Source organism: Pogonomyrmex barbatus, unplaced genomic scaffold (assembly GCF_055798465.1).
Source record: "Pogonomyrmex barbatus isolate J1 unplaced genomic scaffold, ASM5579846v1 scaffold3, whole genome shotgun sequence".
Lineage (NCBI taxonomy): Eukaryota > Metazoa > Arthropoda > Insecta > Hymenoptera > Formicidae > Pogonomyrmex > Pogonomyrmex barbatus.
In genome coordinates, this window is record NW_028297127.1 from 22,276,806 (window position 1) to 22,294,059 (window position 17,254).

The 17,254-nt window shown below is 34.6% G+C and overlaps 1 protein-coding gene across 2 annotated transcripts in view; it reads right to left on the reverse strand.

Annotated features, from left to right (window-relative positions):
* Window positions 1-17,254, reverse strand: part of Sol1 (CUB domain-containing protein Sol1) — a 233,314-nt gene that overhangs the window by 194,536 nt on the left and 21,524 nt on the right. For both annotated transcript variants that reach the window (XM_011645907.3, XM_011645905.2), the window contains exon 2: window positions 1,361-1,427. In XM_011645907.3, the coding sequence (XP_011644209.2) occupies window positions 1,361-1,427 (67 nt within the window). The remainder of the gene's footprint in view (window positions 1-1,360; window positions 1,428-17,254) is intronic.

Here is a 17,254-nt window from a genome sequence, read left to right on the forward strand (position 1 = left end):
GATTATCACGCGAAAGTTTGATTCGAAAAAGGACATTTTACTGATTTATGAACCAGTTACGAAGTCTAGTAAAGCAATGAATACCAGCATCGCCACCAAACGATCCATCAAGCTGAATATAATTCAGCATCTGTATTTGACGTCATATGACGTAGTACGTTACGTATAACTAAACGCTGTCTTTTTTGTAGATGTTCCGTTCATGCGTCACTTCTGCGCGCCCATGCGAGGAAAATGCAAATATACGTGTATACGGTAACGTTATAGCTGCGAGCAACGCTCGACATATGATATTACTCCGAATAGCAGCACCAACGTTCGTATGGATTTTTACATGGAGATTTCGCGCTCACTTACGACCCCATACAAAATGTATGTTGGTTACGATGAGGTACGTGAGCCCGGGATAACGTGAGTTTTAACGTAATAAGTCGCATACCACTAATAAAACTCGATACGATTCGCCTAACACGTAAATAAAACGTTCGTATAAGGCGCGATGCACGATACGGCTACGCTATAACAGTACTATTACTTTGCTAATGATGACTTTAGTTATACATCGTTATAAAATTCTAATTGCTAATTAATAAATCTTACAGCTATACGTATATATATATATATATATATATATATATATATACACACACTATAATTACAGCTTTAATATCACGCTCTCGGAAAGTACTGTAGTGAGAGGAAATCGGGTAATGGATAGATCGCGCATAATTATCGCCGGCGCTGAAAATAAATAAAAGCCGTTTTTCGCTTCCCTTCATTTTATGCCTCGCGATTTCCATATACGAATATATGGCATTTTATCCGTCCATCTGTTATAATCATATGTCTATGAGTGTTATCGACGGTCACCATATCTCACATCTCACATCCCGTCGTGTAATATACACGAGACATGAGAGAACAAGCGGGACGCATGTATCGCTGCAATTCGTGACTTCGCCAGCAGAGCTGGCGGCTCCGGCGGCTCGTGGTAACAGGGGCATTGTTTTTGTCGGACACGTTGCCTGGATACTAATGCGTTCGAGCACCTAACGTCCGGCTATACGTTAAGCCCGATGCGCCACGTAAATGCGGCTTACGTTCGCACGATAACGGATCCTTAAACCGACGTATGCAATATCGGTTCGCGTTAACAGTAATCCGTTTCGCCGAAGCGTGTCGGGGGGAGGGGAGGGGAGGGGGGAAGGAATCGCCTATCCGGAATAATAAAATCTAGCGTGGCCCCTTTGCGAGAATCCGCGAGATTTTGCAGCCGGTAACATCAGACGTAGAGTAACACCCCCGGTCTGGCAATATACGCTCGCCGACGTCGTCGTTTTAGAAATAAATCGATATTTACCTGGATTTACGGCGTGGCAGTGGTTGAGGAGCGGCAGCCAACAGAGCAGTAGCACCGCTCTCTGCATCTGAAATCAGAATTAACGTGTGAAATATTTATATAAACGCATATCGCTTTCACGATTCCACGGCGGATAATTATAGCAGCCCGCGAAAACTTTCCAAAATCTCGCCGCAATTAAAATTATAATTACATTCCCTTTTCATTACAAACACTTTGATGAATTTAAAATCTTCTTTAACGAAAGCTTAATAACTCCTGATTAGGTAGGAGGTACTTGTCATTGAAAATTAAAGCATTCCTAGCCTTTCTGCGAATCCAGTTTCGAGGGATTAAATAGCTAACGAATACTCTAATTATCTTAATAGAGACTTGACGTGAATTTTGATTGACAAGACACACAAATTTTCTTAAAAATTACAAAGTTTCAAATTGAGGATAAATAATATATTTTTGCAAACTCTATTCGAGAAACGAAATTAAGGGTAGGATTTTTTAATGTTAGATCTGGTTTGTCGAACGTAAAAAACTTGTTATTTTTCATAAAGGTAAAATTTCAAAAAAACAAAATGTGTGATTACTCCAGTGCTGTCACAACTTCCTTTATCAATAATCAATATTACCACGTGTATACTTTGTATAATTGAGAAAATCCAGCGGTCATCCCCCAACTCGATAAATATTTGGACATGCTTTAAATAAATCTGCGGTTAAAAGTACATAATATATTTCATGCTATTAATTCGAAAGATAATTAAACTTTTAATATTAATATTTATCATTTCATTTCACACGCGTGTACACGCGCGTCCCGTGTGAGGCCGTAATGGAAAATAATCCGCGCGGTTTGACGCGCGGTGATTAACGTGACGCTTATTACGCGTGAGTATGTTGCAGATACGAGAATACGCATATCCCACATACGAGAAATACAGGAAGCTCTCACACATGGCGAATGTATAGGGAGTAAGGCAATCCTCTACTGTCCATTGTGCCGATAACAAATGAACTCGGCGTGTGCATACGCCGTCGTGCATGCGCATCAGAATGCACTCGCCATGAGTTCGCACGCACGAACGCTCGGTTCACAAAGGCAGCCGTGCAAGAAGCATCGTACTGAATTTTTGCGAGAAATGCAGTTCGCCTCTTTGCTTCGGCTAACTCTCTGCGCATCGTCCACCGCATAAAAAGACCGACATTCGACGATGATACTACGTACCAAACGATTTGCCGCTTCAGCTCCAATATCAGTCGCGCGGAATTTGCATCACCTAACCAATTCCGGATAATAAGAGTACACCCATTAAGTCTATTAGATTGCTCTCTGTCTTTCGTTTAAAGAAATTTTATTTCACGTTACGGCAAAATGCATTATTTACATACTTTTTATCATTTATTTCCATTTTCGTAATCTCTCATTAATTTTGTAAATTTCAATATCTTTTCCTGCGGATTCGATATATTATATACACAATGTGAATATAGAATAGGGAGTGGTGCAAAACGAATAAAGTTAATAAAGTGAATAGAAAAAACGTTTATTGACATGTAAATGAGAAATTCATGCACGATATAAAATATAGTCAATACCTGTCATTTGTGCTCGTGATTCAACGAATATCATTATGCAGTTTAAAGCCCACAACTGCTATGGTATCTTTATGTTGCTATGCAAATGGAAAGTGTCAAATATTTGGACCCATTCGTATACATATCGCGGCTCGATAATATGTGACAAGTACAATACAGACAAATAGTCTTTAAATAATGCCTCAAAATAATGCTTTTTATTATTGTGACCAAAATATATGCAAGACATAATAATTCAATAATACGACTTTTACGAATAAAGTTTGCCGAACGTAACAAATGATGACTCGATGTCCGCCTCGATGAACGGTATTAATCTCATTTTACGGGAGATATGAAATAGGCACGAAAGGTCGCATTGGGCCGAAAGGTCGCACAGGTCAAAAGTGCACCGACGATTGTATTCTCCAGGCACGGGCTGAGTTGTCAAATAGGGCAAAATTGCCGATCAAATCTTAAATTAACTTAACGAGCGTTCTCACGAGCGTTCAATCATTTATATGTATTACTTGAACATGCCATGAAGATGTTGATTTTATGTGAATTATTTTTAAATAGAACTTTCTTAATTAGAACAAAACAGCTGCCTATTTTAATACCAAAGATAATGTGTTTTATAATCTCAACTATTGATTAACGATTTCTACAATTTTGTTAATTTTTTTTACGTCTTTTTTTATTTTTGCAAACATATAAACGAGAGCTAACGAAATGTGTGTTAATAAACCGTGCTTAAATGTTATCGTTTTAGAAATTAGGGGGCATCCGGTACACGTTGAGCTGGCGCAATGTACCGAGATGTAATAACATGCATATACGTGCACGTGGGGCACCAATCCGATATTTGCTTCAATGATGCCGCAAAATCGTATTACTCGCTACTAAAAATCGCCCAAGATGCAAGCTGTTCTCATTACCATACCATAAAATATAACATAAATCGTTATATCAAAATGTTTTATTCAATCATATTAATACTATACTATCAATAATCTATTTCGATAATTATAATCTTTTAAAAATTTCTAATCTAACGCGTGTATAACGCCCTATTTATAAAAAAATTCTTCTTTGATAAAAAAATTTAATGAAGATATTTCTATAAGATTTCTATAAGACGTATAAAGAGACTGATGGGAGACTAAAGAAGAAATCCGTAAGCGGCATTTCCAAGTGCCAATAATTCACACACTTGACAAGAAATCATTTCAAATTGTTACTTGATGCGTCAACTTTCAAGGCACAATCATTGCAGTTGATCATAGTAGAGACATTGCACCTATCCTTAGAAACGATACAAATATCACAAATTATTAATCTATATAGTAAAATCCGTAAGAAAATAACAAAACATATCTTTCTTATTTCGCTTTATTCTTCTAACATTCTAGAATCAAAGAAAATCCGTCAAAAACGACTTGTGAGCCATGCAGCTCAAAGACTCTCAGCAAATTTACAATAGCAATCGCGAGAGAAGGGGGGGAAGGGGGGGGGGGAGGGGAGGAATCCGTTTTCTGTTATTCGTATCGTCTTCGATGTAAGTAAATATTCGTGATATCGGTTGTATCGTTCTTCGTCGCTCATGGAATGTCGTCCGTGGAACGATACGCGTACAAAAGCCACACGCTTCGTCGGCAATGCGAGACCCGGGAAAGCTTTGAACTTGTTCCGGAAACACGAATCTGTTGCGCGTGACATGGTTAAACAAGAACGAAGAGTTCAAAGAACATCAACGAACTATAGAATAGGGGTAGCAAACAGACCCACGCGACGAACACAAGTACTAAAAATGTTTATTCTTGGAGACTGATAATACCGAAGTTTCCGATTAAATTTGATAACGAGTATTTGAAACTTTGAGTTAGTACGTGTCACGCCTTCTTGTTGGCAATCAAGAATTTTGAATAAAAGTTTCCCAACAAATTTTCCCGTTTTAAAATTTAAAGCTGCATATTTTATTATAGAAAAAAATCGCGAAAATAATTGCAAGAAAATCTTATCTTCTTATATTATTTATGATTAACGCATATTTATTACGACAAAACTAATTTATGCATTTAGATATAAAAAAAGTAGGTAAAGAGGCAACAACGTTACGCTTATTATTAAGATTGATAAGTTTTAACAGAGAGAGACATCAGACGCAAGTCTTAGTATTGCAAAATTGTTAACAATATTATATACGTGAAATACGTACGTTACAGCGAAGTACGTTAATACGATTCTCGACTGCTTTATACGTTCACATTGCGGCTTTAGTAGTCGCACGACGAATCATTCCTACACGAAGCAGCAATTTAAGCAGACAGGTAGGTATGTACCACGTACGACGGATTGCACCCCGTAGACAGATGAGTCGCTAAAGTTTACCGCTCTTCCGCGCGAAAGTTCCCGTCCTACGGAAAGCCTGGCCAACATTCACGTCCGTTCACAACCTGTCTGGCTCTCTAGTACGACCTTGCGCGCACAAGAAATTCAGATAGCAGATTGCAGTGGCGCAACGGAAGCATGACAGTACCATCCCTGCGGCCACCTGGCCACAACAGCGGACTCACTAACGTAAAATAGCAATGAAGCAGAGAGAAACGAGCGACTCTTTTTAGGTTCGGTCTGGAGATCGCCATATTGTGCAGCGTGCAATCGCCATATCTTCTCATAATAAAAGATAAATGTTCAAAATAAAGAAATATAATAAAGAAAAAAAAAAAAATAAATAATTTTATTCCGAGGAAAACTTTGATCTTTCAAGAAATTATCCGATTGATTAAGAAAACCCATAATATTTCAATTTAATATTTAAAATATACAAATTTAGTATATGTAGCGATGTATAGTAATAGATTAAAGTTTAGACTTTGTATGAGCGTGCATAATTTGATCAGATTGATCAAAAATTTTTTAAAGATCTAAATATAAATAAGACGGCACATTATTTAACGGCACATTGTTGTTTAATCCGTAAATATTTAAATATTTTGGCAGTCATTACTCACTGGACTCGTACCGATATTACGCAGATTTAACATCGTATCGTTATGAGTGACGGATGCGATTTCCCTACTATATATATATATATATATATATATATACGGCTCCATTTCGGCACGAGCGAGCAATCATAAACTCTATCGCGGCGATACTAAATCATAAAGTAAGAACGACAATGACTACCAGCACCATCATTCGCAGTAGTCGCATGCATCCACATGCGGATGGGCAAAACTTTGCTGTGGCTGACAGATACATACGTGCAGCGAGCGACAATTCTACGCGATTGCTTCCTGAACATACGACCCGCTAGATTCATGCGTAGACTGAGTATGTAGCGATCAATCTTATTTGCCGATCCGACTAATAAAGAACAATAACGTGTGAAAATTATGATAAAGAGTAAAATGCGTTGCAATTTGTAAGAAAAAACTATAATAAAAAGATTCATAAACGAGAATTAAATCGTTTATTCTTATTAGCAAACTAAAAGTCATCTCGCGTAAAATTAATATCACGTACGTTTATTATTCCTATTTATATCGACCATAAAACGTGCACGAGCAAAAGAGTATATACATAGAAAGATAAAGATATGCGTGATGTTGGTGCACTGAACTTAACTTGATCAAACAAAAATATGTTGATACGAAGATCTGTGAGCTTATCTGCGGAAGTAATATATCTTCAACCGAAACTTGGAAAGTATCACGCGGCAACAGCGGAGAAACTAGCAAGATGCAGTATCCCTACAGTATCATATAGAGAATCATCAGATTGATCCTGAAAATATCCACCGCTAGTTTTCGCATTTTCATAGTTATCTCGAGACAGAGATAGTAGATCAATTCGAATGAATACACGACAATTTTCTTTTAAAAGGAGTGACCAGATCAATTTATTGAGCTCGAGAGAAGTGAAAATAATATAGCATTCAAAGTGAAGAAAGGAGTCAAAACGAGAAGTAATAATAAGAATAAAGAGAGAACAATAACAGATAAGATCGAGAATAGAACTGTTTGACTTAACCAACGCGATGCGTTCGGTGCCATCAAAATTAAAGGAATGAGTGAGAAAAAAATAGTCAAGGATGACTATTGCTAGTTGAGCCTTTTAGTATCCAGCGAGGCTGAAATGCGGGTCATGACATCACATTTCTCGAAATGGCCCGCTCTAATTGCCAAACTGCAAGGATGTTACAAAGTACAAAAATAACAAAAAAGAAGGAAAAGAAGGATAAGAAAGGTATTTAGATTTAATAAAATTAAATTTTGTAAATAATTATATAAGTAGTCTTTTCCGTTTATAATGTGTGATTATTTGTGCATGAAAATTTATTATTAAATTTTATTTTTATTCCTCTAAATAGTAGAATATAAAAATTTGTTATAATGTATGTGTGTGTGTAAAATTCCTGTTTCTCATCTTTCTAAGAAATATTAATTCAAATTTACCAAAGAGAGTTAAATAGACATTTATATACGCACATTATGTATGCACCAAACAGAACAAATACAGAGAGAACTACTTTACAATTTGCATGAATTAATGAGTATTTCTATGCAGCAGCTATGCGACTAGCGCAAAATCGAACACGGTATCCTTTGCAAATACCATAATTCCATTATAATCCGGATGTAGGCGGACGATAACGATAACGATAAAGGGACTGCACCTGTCCGAAACGAGAATACAGGACCTGCGCTCTGAAAGCTGTAGATTTTCAACCAAACCCGCGCGTTAATGAATATCTGCGAAATAATACGTAATTACGCGAATAATCGTAATACAACTGAAATGGTGGCCGAAATTATACACTAGGCGCAATCGGGCCACATCTGGAACGACAGTATTCGAAGCATGTGAGATCGTATGAGAATGAAATTAAACATTCACGCGCAATAAATCTCTACTATTCGTATTTGATAACCTGCGAATGTCGCATTGCAATTTAACGCAATTACGTTTATTGTATCATAATTTCTATTTTTGTTAGCTTCCCGCTAGTATCGATACGACAAATCATCGACGACCACTAACCATCCATAAAACTGCAATCTATTGAAAAATTGCTTACCGTGCATCAATTATTTTTTTATCGCAACTTGATACGATAGCAAATCAGGATAATACGAGATGAATTATTCGCGCATTTAAAAAAAAAGGAAGAAAAAAAGGAAAAAATATCTTGAACCATCAATTCTCATACATTTGTTAAAAGTTTGAAATAAAAGTAGAAGAAATCCGATGTTATATCAAAATATGTTATGTGCCCTAACGGAATAGAAGGGAAACATAAATCTGGACTTTGACTTGTGCTTTTTTTAAAAAAAAATAAGTTTACTATCCCAAATAATATATATAAATGCATAATTCACATATGATGATTTTATACAGCATATACTCGATATAAAAAATTAAAAATATATTGTTTATATCATGTTTAGTTGCGATTATTGATATGTAATTTCATTTACAGATTTGTTTTTAAAAATTAAACAAAAAGAGAAAAACTTTAAATATACATAAATATAATAAATATACATAAGACACTGTCATTTTTTAAAATAAAATATATAGGCACAAACTTGTCCAAAATAAATTAAAAGAAAAGATAATAGTAAGAAAGATTCTTTTTCCTGCACGACTACGATCCGCCTGTCTACTACATTACACTTTGTTTGAATAATTAAGAAATTTGCATTTATTTTCTCTTTAACACATTTGTGCTGCAAGCACAATTCTACAAACATTCATCTGCCAGATGCATATAAGAGATCAATATAAGAGAGAGCACTTTATTTAAGAGTAGAAAATGCCGTATGATAGTAAAGATAGTGAAGAAAGAAAATTAAATTATTTGTTGCGCTCGCATTGAAAAGAAATTCTCTCTTTAAAAATTATCTAAACGACATAGAAAATTATAATGTTCTCTCATAATAAAAGAATATTTAAATAAATAAATGTGCAAGTAGATTAAATTTAAGAATTTAGCCTTACATTGTCGGTACATCGAATCGCGAAATACGTGTACGCTACGAGCAGCACAAAGAGTTTCGTGCGCGTCCGTTGGTTGAAAACTACAAAAGCGGGCGGTGGAAACTTTAATGAAGGACTCGGCTACTCTATGGCGCGGAAACGAACGCACGGGCGAAAAAAAGCACGAATTTCGTGTCCGCCGTTGAACTTTCACTTCTCTTAGCCGGAGATGAGGACTTTCCAAAGTTCTGTCGGTGGTATCGCAACAATGGATAGGTGAAACGACGATATTCTCAATTCCGTCTGGGATCGTACGTAACGAGCCCGCACTCACGTTGTATTCGCGTAGAAAGTGGTAACTTTCTTATATATCTAGAATTGGCTCACAACGCACTACTTGCGTACAATCGAAAGATTTCTCAAATGTCTCGATTGTCCAATTTAGGACATATTGGAGCCAGAGATACTACTACTTGGAAACATCGCGGAAAATCTTTCGAAAAACCTTTCGAAGCACAAAGGAAAACATTTTATTGGATACACGCAGCAAAGTACGTAAAAAAGATTATTACAATAAAAAGTTATTCTTTAAAGCAAATAGTATTCGACCGTTTCTTACTTCAATTTTCGCTTTTAAATACGCAATTTTCCAAACTTCCATTGCGTACAATGACAAAACTCGAAAAAGTAGAAAAGATGACGTAAATTATTAGAAGAATGAAATCGTCTCTACGAGAAACAGAATGGAGACGGAAAGTGCGAACGTTAGAAAAGGAGAGAAGAGGTGATAGGACGTAACTTCCACTTCCACAACAATGTTGATCTCTGTTACGAAATAAAACATGATAGATATTTGGAGGGATAGGATAGAGCAAGTGAATAAAGGGAGGGTACCGAAAGAAGAGAAGAAAAAAAGTCACCATGCTGTTTGGCGAGGAACTAATGAGACTCCGTTGAGCGAGAGACAAACGCGTTCCGGAAAATGGAAATCGATTTTCTCTCTTTTTCTTCATCCTTCCCCTTCCCCTCCCCCTCTCTTTCTCTCTCGCTATCTTTCTCGTTTCCTAACTTTGCGTTTACTTCCACGCACAGACGATTATCATGATGAGTAAATTGCACCGCATCATTTTTTTTTATTATGGATTCTTTTTATATCTGTACAATATTAATTTCTAAATAAATAACGCTGTCAAATTCTCGATTACACAATACTGAATAACTGCATAGAATATTTCATTATTATTGTACGAGATTGTATAAGATAGAAAAAAAATATATCAAATAAAAACATATAAATTATATGCAAACTAAAAAATCAAATTGAAATTAAAATAAAAAAATCAAATGATTGTTTCGTATTTTGTCGTATTAAAATATTCATCTCAATAAAATGTTAATAATTGAACCATCGGAAATAATAGAGTCCCGTCACGGATGCTGTTCACAGTCGATCGAGGAAAGGATGATGTTACTTGTCGATAATCTTCGTACTTTCGTACTTCAAGTAACCATCCTATCGCTACTTTAACTAACGGCTTTATCCGAGGTCATTGGTATCGAAGTTAGGATTAGTTGCTGTTATCGACCAAGAATGCCAGTATATACATATATATATATACGAATCCAAATCCTCGCCTTCATTATCCCTGTCGATTGCACATACAAGTCTAGACAATGTTTCACAATGAAACACTCTGTGCACAAGACTGCTTACTCTCGATCTCTTTCTTAATTCTCTATTTTAGAAGTGAGAATAATCTTTTCTGATATTTTCTTTCAATTCTCAAATACTTTGCGTTATAAAAATTATTTTTAAACTATTTTTAACTACATACTAGTTTCATTTAACAGTTTTATTTAATATTAACAGAAAAATATTCTCGATATTATAATAATGAACAATAATAAACCTAATGAGAATCAGTGCTGTAAACGGTGCGCAAATTATATGTTTTATCTTAAATACGTTTATTTATTAATAAAAAATGCCAATTATTTACAATAATATTTTATTAGGTAGTCTATTGTTTATAATAACTGTGAACAGTATTACAAGTAGCACATTTGTCACATTCACGTCACATGATAAGCTACTTACAAATAAACAATGAATATTCGCAATTACAATTATATTTTGCATATTAACCTTAATGTGCAAAAAAGACTTTGGATTTTTAAAATAGATATATTAGAAAATTTATAAATCATAATCAAAATATTTAAGTAGATCGAGTAATCATTACTCTTTAATATGTAAAAATTTTATGTTAATGTTAATTTTAACATGTTATTTTATTTTAATCAAATTTTATTTACATTGTGTGTGTGTGTGTGTGTGTGTGTGTGTGTGTGTGTGTGTGTGTGTGTGTGTGTGTTTAAACATATATGCATATAATTATCGGAAAACGATGGCAGAGATTCCCTCACAACCTAATAAAAACCGCTATTGACTTTGAACAATGTTAACGAATATCATTAGTTTGCGAGTTTGCGTGCGCCTTTATCCTAAAAGTTTTAAGCAGAAGAACACGACGAGATGACTTGTCTTTAGCTCAATCCTCTCCTCCTACCCAAATAATCTTGTTTTTGTAATAAAGCTCAAGCTCATCATAAACGAATTTATAATATTAGAATCGTATCTCGCACGCTTGTGCTAAGAATGTAAGACAAAGTCATCCATCGGATTAAAAAAATGCGGGTCGTAAATAAGAGTCGCCGCAGGAGTTTACTTCCGCAGGCAAATGTATAGCGCAGTTAGTTTCCCGTAGATAAGCGTACGCGGCACGAAATTGTGTGAGTTGTAAAATAATTCTTTAAAAGCCAGTTAAAATGAAAAGTTAATTAAGCAACTACATCGTTTAATTCTTATTTCAAAGATTATTTTTCAAATATTTTAATAATAAAATATCTTTCGCAATTTATAATTATATTTCAATATATTTACTACCGAAACGATAAGCGGCTTATGATAAATTACTATTTATCATAATTATATATCATTCACTAACATAAACTTAATTAGATTCAATCATACTTTTGCTTTAAATTTTCCTGCACTTCTCGCAGATCCTAATAAAATCATGAGCATACATAGATAATTCTATGTATGCTCATTATTTCATTAGAACCTGCGAGAAGCGCAGGAAAGTTTAAAGAGAAAATATTTTGAAAAGTTTATAACTTTATTTCTTGGTCAACTGATTTAATGATTCATCCGATGTGTTAGTCATTAATCACCCGACGTAGAATGCAGCAGGCCAAGTGCATTTTAATATGAGTACATGATATTGTTGATTACATTTTATTACCTAATATTTCAAGCTATATTAGCCGCGTATTCATGTGGAGATTAATATGATCCAAAATAAATATGCATCTTGCTCATAAATATTAAACCCCTTTGCAAAATATTTCTTAAATATGTGCGTTCTCAAATATGTATATTTTAATAACGCGTTTTACAAAAAAAAAAAAAAAAAATATTGTGAGAATAATAATTGTAATTAAATAAAATATAATTAAATAATTATATCCTATGTCACTTATTGTTGTTTTAATATTTCAAAAGCGGAAACTAAAACGCCTTGAAAAACGTAGACAAAAATTTAAAAGAGCGAGTAGCAAACCTTCCAGCATATTTCCTTAGGTTATCTAAAACGTCTTCGTGCGGCAGGCAAAGGAACGGGGCATATCCTTAAAACGCGTCTATTAAAGTTTCTCTTCCCTTATTACAGCGGTGGCTTAAAGTTTCAGGTTAAAATGAATAGCTTCCTTACGGTAGCGGTAGGTGTTAGCTAGCCAGTCCCGACGAGGCCTCGGTACAACGACGTGGCAGACATTATATTATTATATCCGCAGGAATAAAAGGAAACAATCTCTCGGGCCCATTATCGCTCTGGCGTAAAAGCGCAGCTTAACATTTTCCTTCGCGAGAAGTCTGCTCGCTCTACCGTTCTAGTATTCGCGTACAACGCGAAATATGCCCGACTCCGCTATGGAGTCAGTCTAAGCTGTCTTAAACTGCTCGAATGCTCGGAGAAATATATCCCTTAACTTCAGCGCGAATGAATCTTTGATCACAATGATATCTCTGTCGTCGCTGACAGGATCCGCGTAAATGCCAGGTTATTAACTATTAAAGCTAAAGAAAATTCGTCAGCGGGACACGCTTTCAGATATAATCTTGCAATTTCTCCGGATCCGAGAAAAATCATCATACATATTTCAAACGCATTAGAAAACGTGAATAAAGTAATATGTAAATAAATAACTAAATACCTTAACATATCTTTAGCGTATCTTTCTACCATGTTTTTCTACATATATTCATAGAGTACTCGGCTCGTCTACCGTACAGCGTGATAGTCTGTGCACGCTAATTAATATTTGCTATCGTACATTTTTGTGTCTCACCTCATTTCTGCATTTTTCTCCCAAGAAATTATTCTGCGGTAACATAAGTGATTTTTAGCATCCTAGTGTCTAATTTTCTTACAAAAAATATTTCTCATCCAAATGAGAAAACATTTTTCTCGCAAAGATCAATCAATTGTTCTAGATTCGCTTAAATAACGTAACTTTATTAATTCGATATTTTTTCAACTAAATCGTCGTATATTTCGATCTTTAATCTATGAGCACTTATTCATATGCATGAAATTGCTAGACGATCATGTAAACAATAGCATAACCGTATGTGCGATTACCGCATTTTCGATGCCCACTGTATAATTATTCAACGGATTTAATGCATTCACAAATACGCCCGTTGCACTGTGATCCTCGGCTGTTTATTAACGATATAATATGATGATTTGACCGTTATTATTTTAGTATAGACAAAAGTATATCAACGATATTATTAACAAACAAAGCAACGATATAGAATATTCATTATGCAATTACAGAATTCGTGAAAATTAATTGCCAAATGGTTAAACTCGATGGAATCCGATCGAGTTCGACCTTTAATAATTGCTCTTTTCGATCGTGATTATCGCAGTCGCTGTATCTCCCTGCTCAGCTTACTTTACGGATCAAACTAGAATGAGACTGAACGCACACTATCTCAGCCATGTTACTACACGAGCCATGTTCCGCTTGAACAAAGGTGAAACGTTTCAAAAGGAGCCATTTTGTCGGACGGTCGAGCAGGCGGCCGCCTTGCATGGGGCGTTGGATAAGCTCACGTTAGAATCTTAAAATTCTTCTCAAAGGATCACCCATGGCCACGAATTCAAGACGAGTTTCTGTATCTGCCACAATTACTTTGCTGGTATTATTTTAACCAAGAAAATACTCGAATCGCCACCGATCTCTCTCTCTTACAGTATGGTATACAGTATAACGGAGCAATAATAGAAATAAGCTTTTCGACCTCTCGAAGCTGTCTTTGAGATTATGTGGAAATAAACAAGAAAATTTCAAAAAAGTAAAACTTTTAAAATCGATATTATTTCTGAGAATCTTTTTGGAAATATAGAAAAATTATTGTCAGATCAAATTGAATTAAATTAATTGAATTAAGTTAATTTGAATCAAAGTAATCAAACTTGCCAAAAATACAAAACCACTTTGATTCATCTTGCAGCAATGCGTCAATCAATTAATTAAAACTAATATATGATCTTAATTAAAATATAGTGTTGCAAAAATTTGGTTTTAAATTCATATGTAACTACATTTTACGTGTATCGATATATTCGCTAGAAAATCTTACATAAATTTATTCTTTATTGGATTCAGATGATCGGGCAGACTTGTAGTTTCAATTTATTCGACGCAAAGAACTTTGATAAAGTAGCTTAACCGACTTAAATATCGTCTTACTTAAGCGCAACTCGATTTATATGTAACCACATTTATCTTACTACACATTCATTTTATATCACAGTGATTCATTATTTGAGATTAAAATCAAAATGTACAGTCACAATGATAGAACTACTACGATAATATTTAAGAAACATCACACGTAGCATGTAAAATTCAACAAAGAATAATAAATTCATTATAAATTTTCGGATTTATATAAAAAACTTTTCATCACTATATAATGATAAAGTTTGATTAAAGGGCGAAGCAAAATGTTTCGGACATACATTATTACCGCTTCAAAAAGTGGTTCTAAACCATTCTTGTACATATATCGCACAATACATAAATATTTAACACAATATTTAACACAAAATGCTATTTAAATAAATAGCACAACTATCATTTATTAACTTAAATCAATTTGAATACACTATATACATGTCTATATAATACGTATAACTTAGTTTCGAAACGGTGTATGAATTGATTTGACTGAAAGTACGATATTAATTAATTCCCGTTTCACATACCCGTTAATTTACTGCAATCCATTTCACAAATTACCATCGACGTAACCGCAAATACGCTATCATCCGTTTCCAAATTTATTTGTAGGGGAATTGTATGTTTTATAAATTTACTATACAATCGGACGATAAACATTTTGAGTTAATGAAATAAATACGATTACGAAAGGAATGTAAATTGGAATGTAATAGCGATTAACATCGTAATAACACAATAGCAAATGAGATTCATATATTTTTGCTATTGCTTATTATATTTTGCAATAAATTTCTTGTAGTTATTAATTTATTATATGTGGCTATAAATTAGAATTTGACAGCATATAATTCGGCAAGTTATTACTATGTATACGCTATAATCCCCGTTCTCAAGCTAGGGATTACATGAACAAAAGCGAACATTACGACACGCGGATATTACGAACGCATTGTTACTTCAAAATTCATACGGTCAGAAAGGCGATTCGATTAATAATTTCGTTGACGTTCTACGGCGCCAGCAAATTGCATTGCGAATTACGTGACATTTATGAGCACGTTCACTTACAATAATAATCCCATTCTCGCGCTTAATAGTCATACATTTTATGTGATGCATCTGTTAACGTTCAGACTGTCACACACATATCGCGATAAAAATCGATCTGAAATAAACATAGAGGAGACAAATTTTATTCATGTCACAATTTTTATTCGATTTATAATCATCATTGCCTTTAAAACTGTCGGAATTAAATAAGAAGTTAAAAAAAGAATTTAGTAAGTTGTAATTGTAAGTATTGTAATTGTATTTTTTAAATTAAATTAAATTATTATTATATACAATATTTAAAATTTAAATTAACTAATAATATAATCTTCTCTCAACTCGGTTACTAAACTCGGTTTCTAAAATTTCAATTATGTACATCTATTCAATTATGTAAACCATATTGCTTTCAAAAATTAGTTTCTAAAGTTAGTTTTTAAAACTGAATTTATCAGGAGAAATGCGACCATAAATATAAGCTTTAATCATACATAATGTATGTTGTCGAATCAGAAACGAACGCTCGGCGCTATTTTTCCGATTCGTGTTCTCCTATCTAAGCGCATAACGGGGTTTGCCAGATGGAAAATTGTCACGCTCGCGATCTCGCCTCCGTAAAAGTTGAATTAACATCGTAAACCTGCGGATTTATGCGACAGGGTGAAATCGCCGTCAATAAAGCGCTATATGTCCTCCGCTTTGAGCCTCGGCGGGCCGGGTGGCGTCGCAGCGCGAACGGCCGTTAATGGGGTAGTTCGCAGATGGGGAATGCGGCCACGCATTTCTGCCGAAGCCTCGTCCGCCGCGAGGCGAGATCTCTCCTACGAGATTCGGCACTCCACCGAATTCCGGTTTACCGCCAACTTACGTGTGGTGTAATCGTTTGCCGCGCCGCGCTAAACGAGTCACGTTTCCGCCTTAACATCTTCCTGTAAACGCCTATTCCGCCTTATCTTACCTTGAACAAGCTGCGCGTACGATTGTTTTGTCTTAGTGAATTATAGTTTTTTTAACAAAAATACCATATATCACAATCTCTCTCTCTCTCTCTCTCCCCTCTCTCTTTCTAATTAGATCGCTATACATTGCTGTAATTATAACAGATATAAAATTCTTCTTTGTTATCTTTGCATCTCTTATTATTTTAATTTAAAGTTGTCTAGAAAAAGTAAAAAATAAAATATATCGTCATATAAATTTTATTTATTATTTTTAATTCTGTAAAAGACAAAACTTTTACAACTTTTACATCGTGCGCAATTTGCTCGATATATCTGATACGTGATTAATTAAAAATCCAAATTAAAAGAAATTTCGTTCAAAAAAACGCAAGAGACATTTAAATCAATATCCTACACATTACCAATCTTACCGTATTATCAAATTGCATTCGGTATGAGTTTCATGCACGCCAAATCAAAGCAATTGTAACTATCTAAAATGGCTGAACGTGTTTGTGAAACA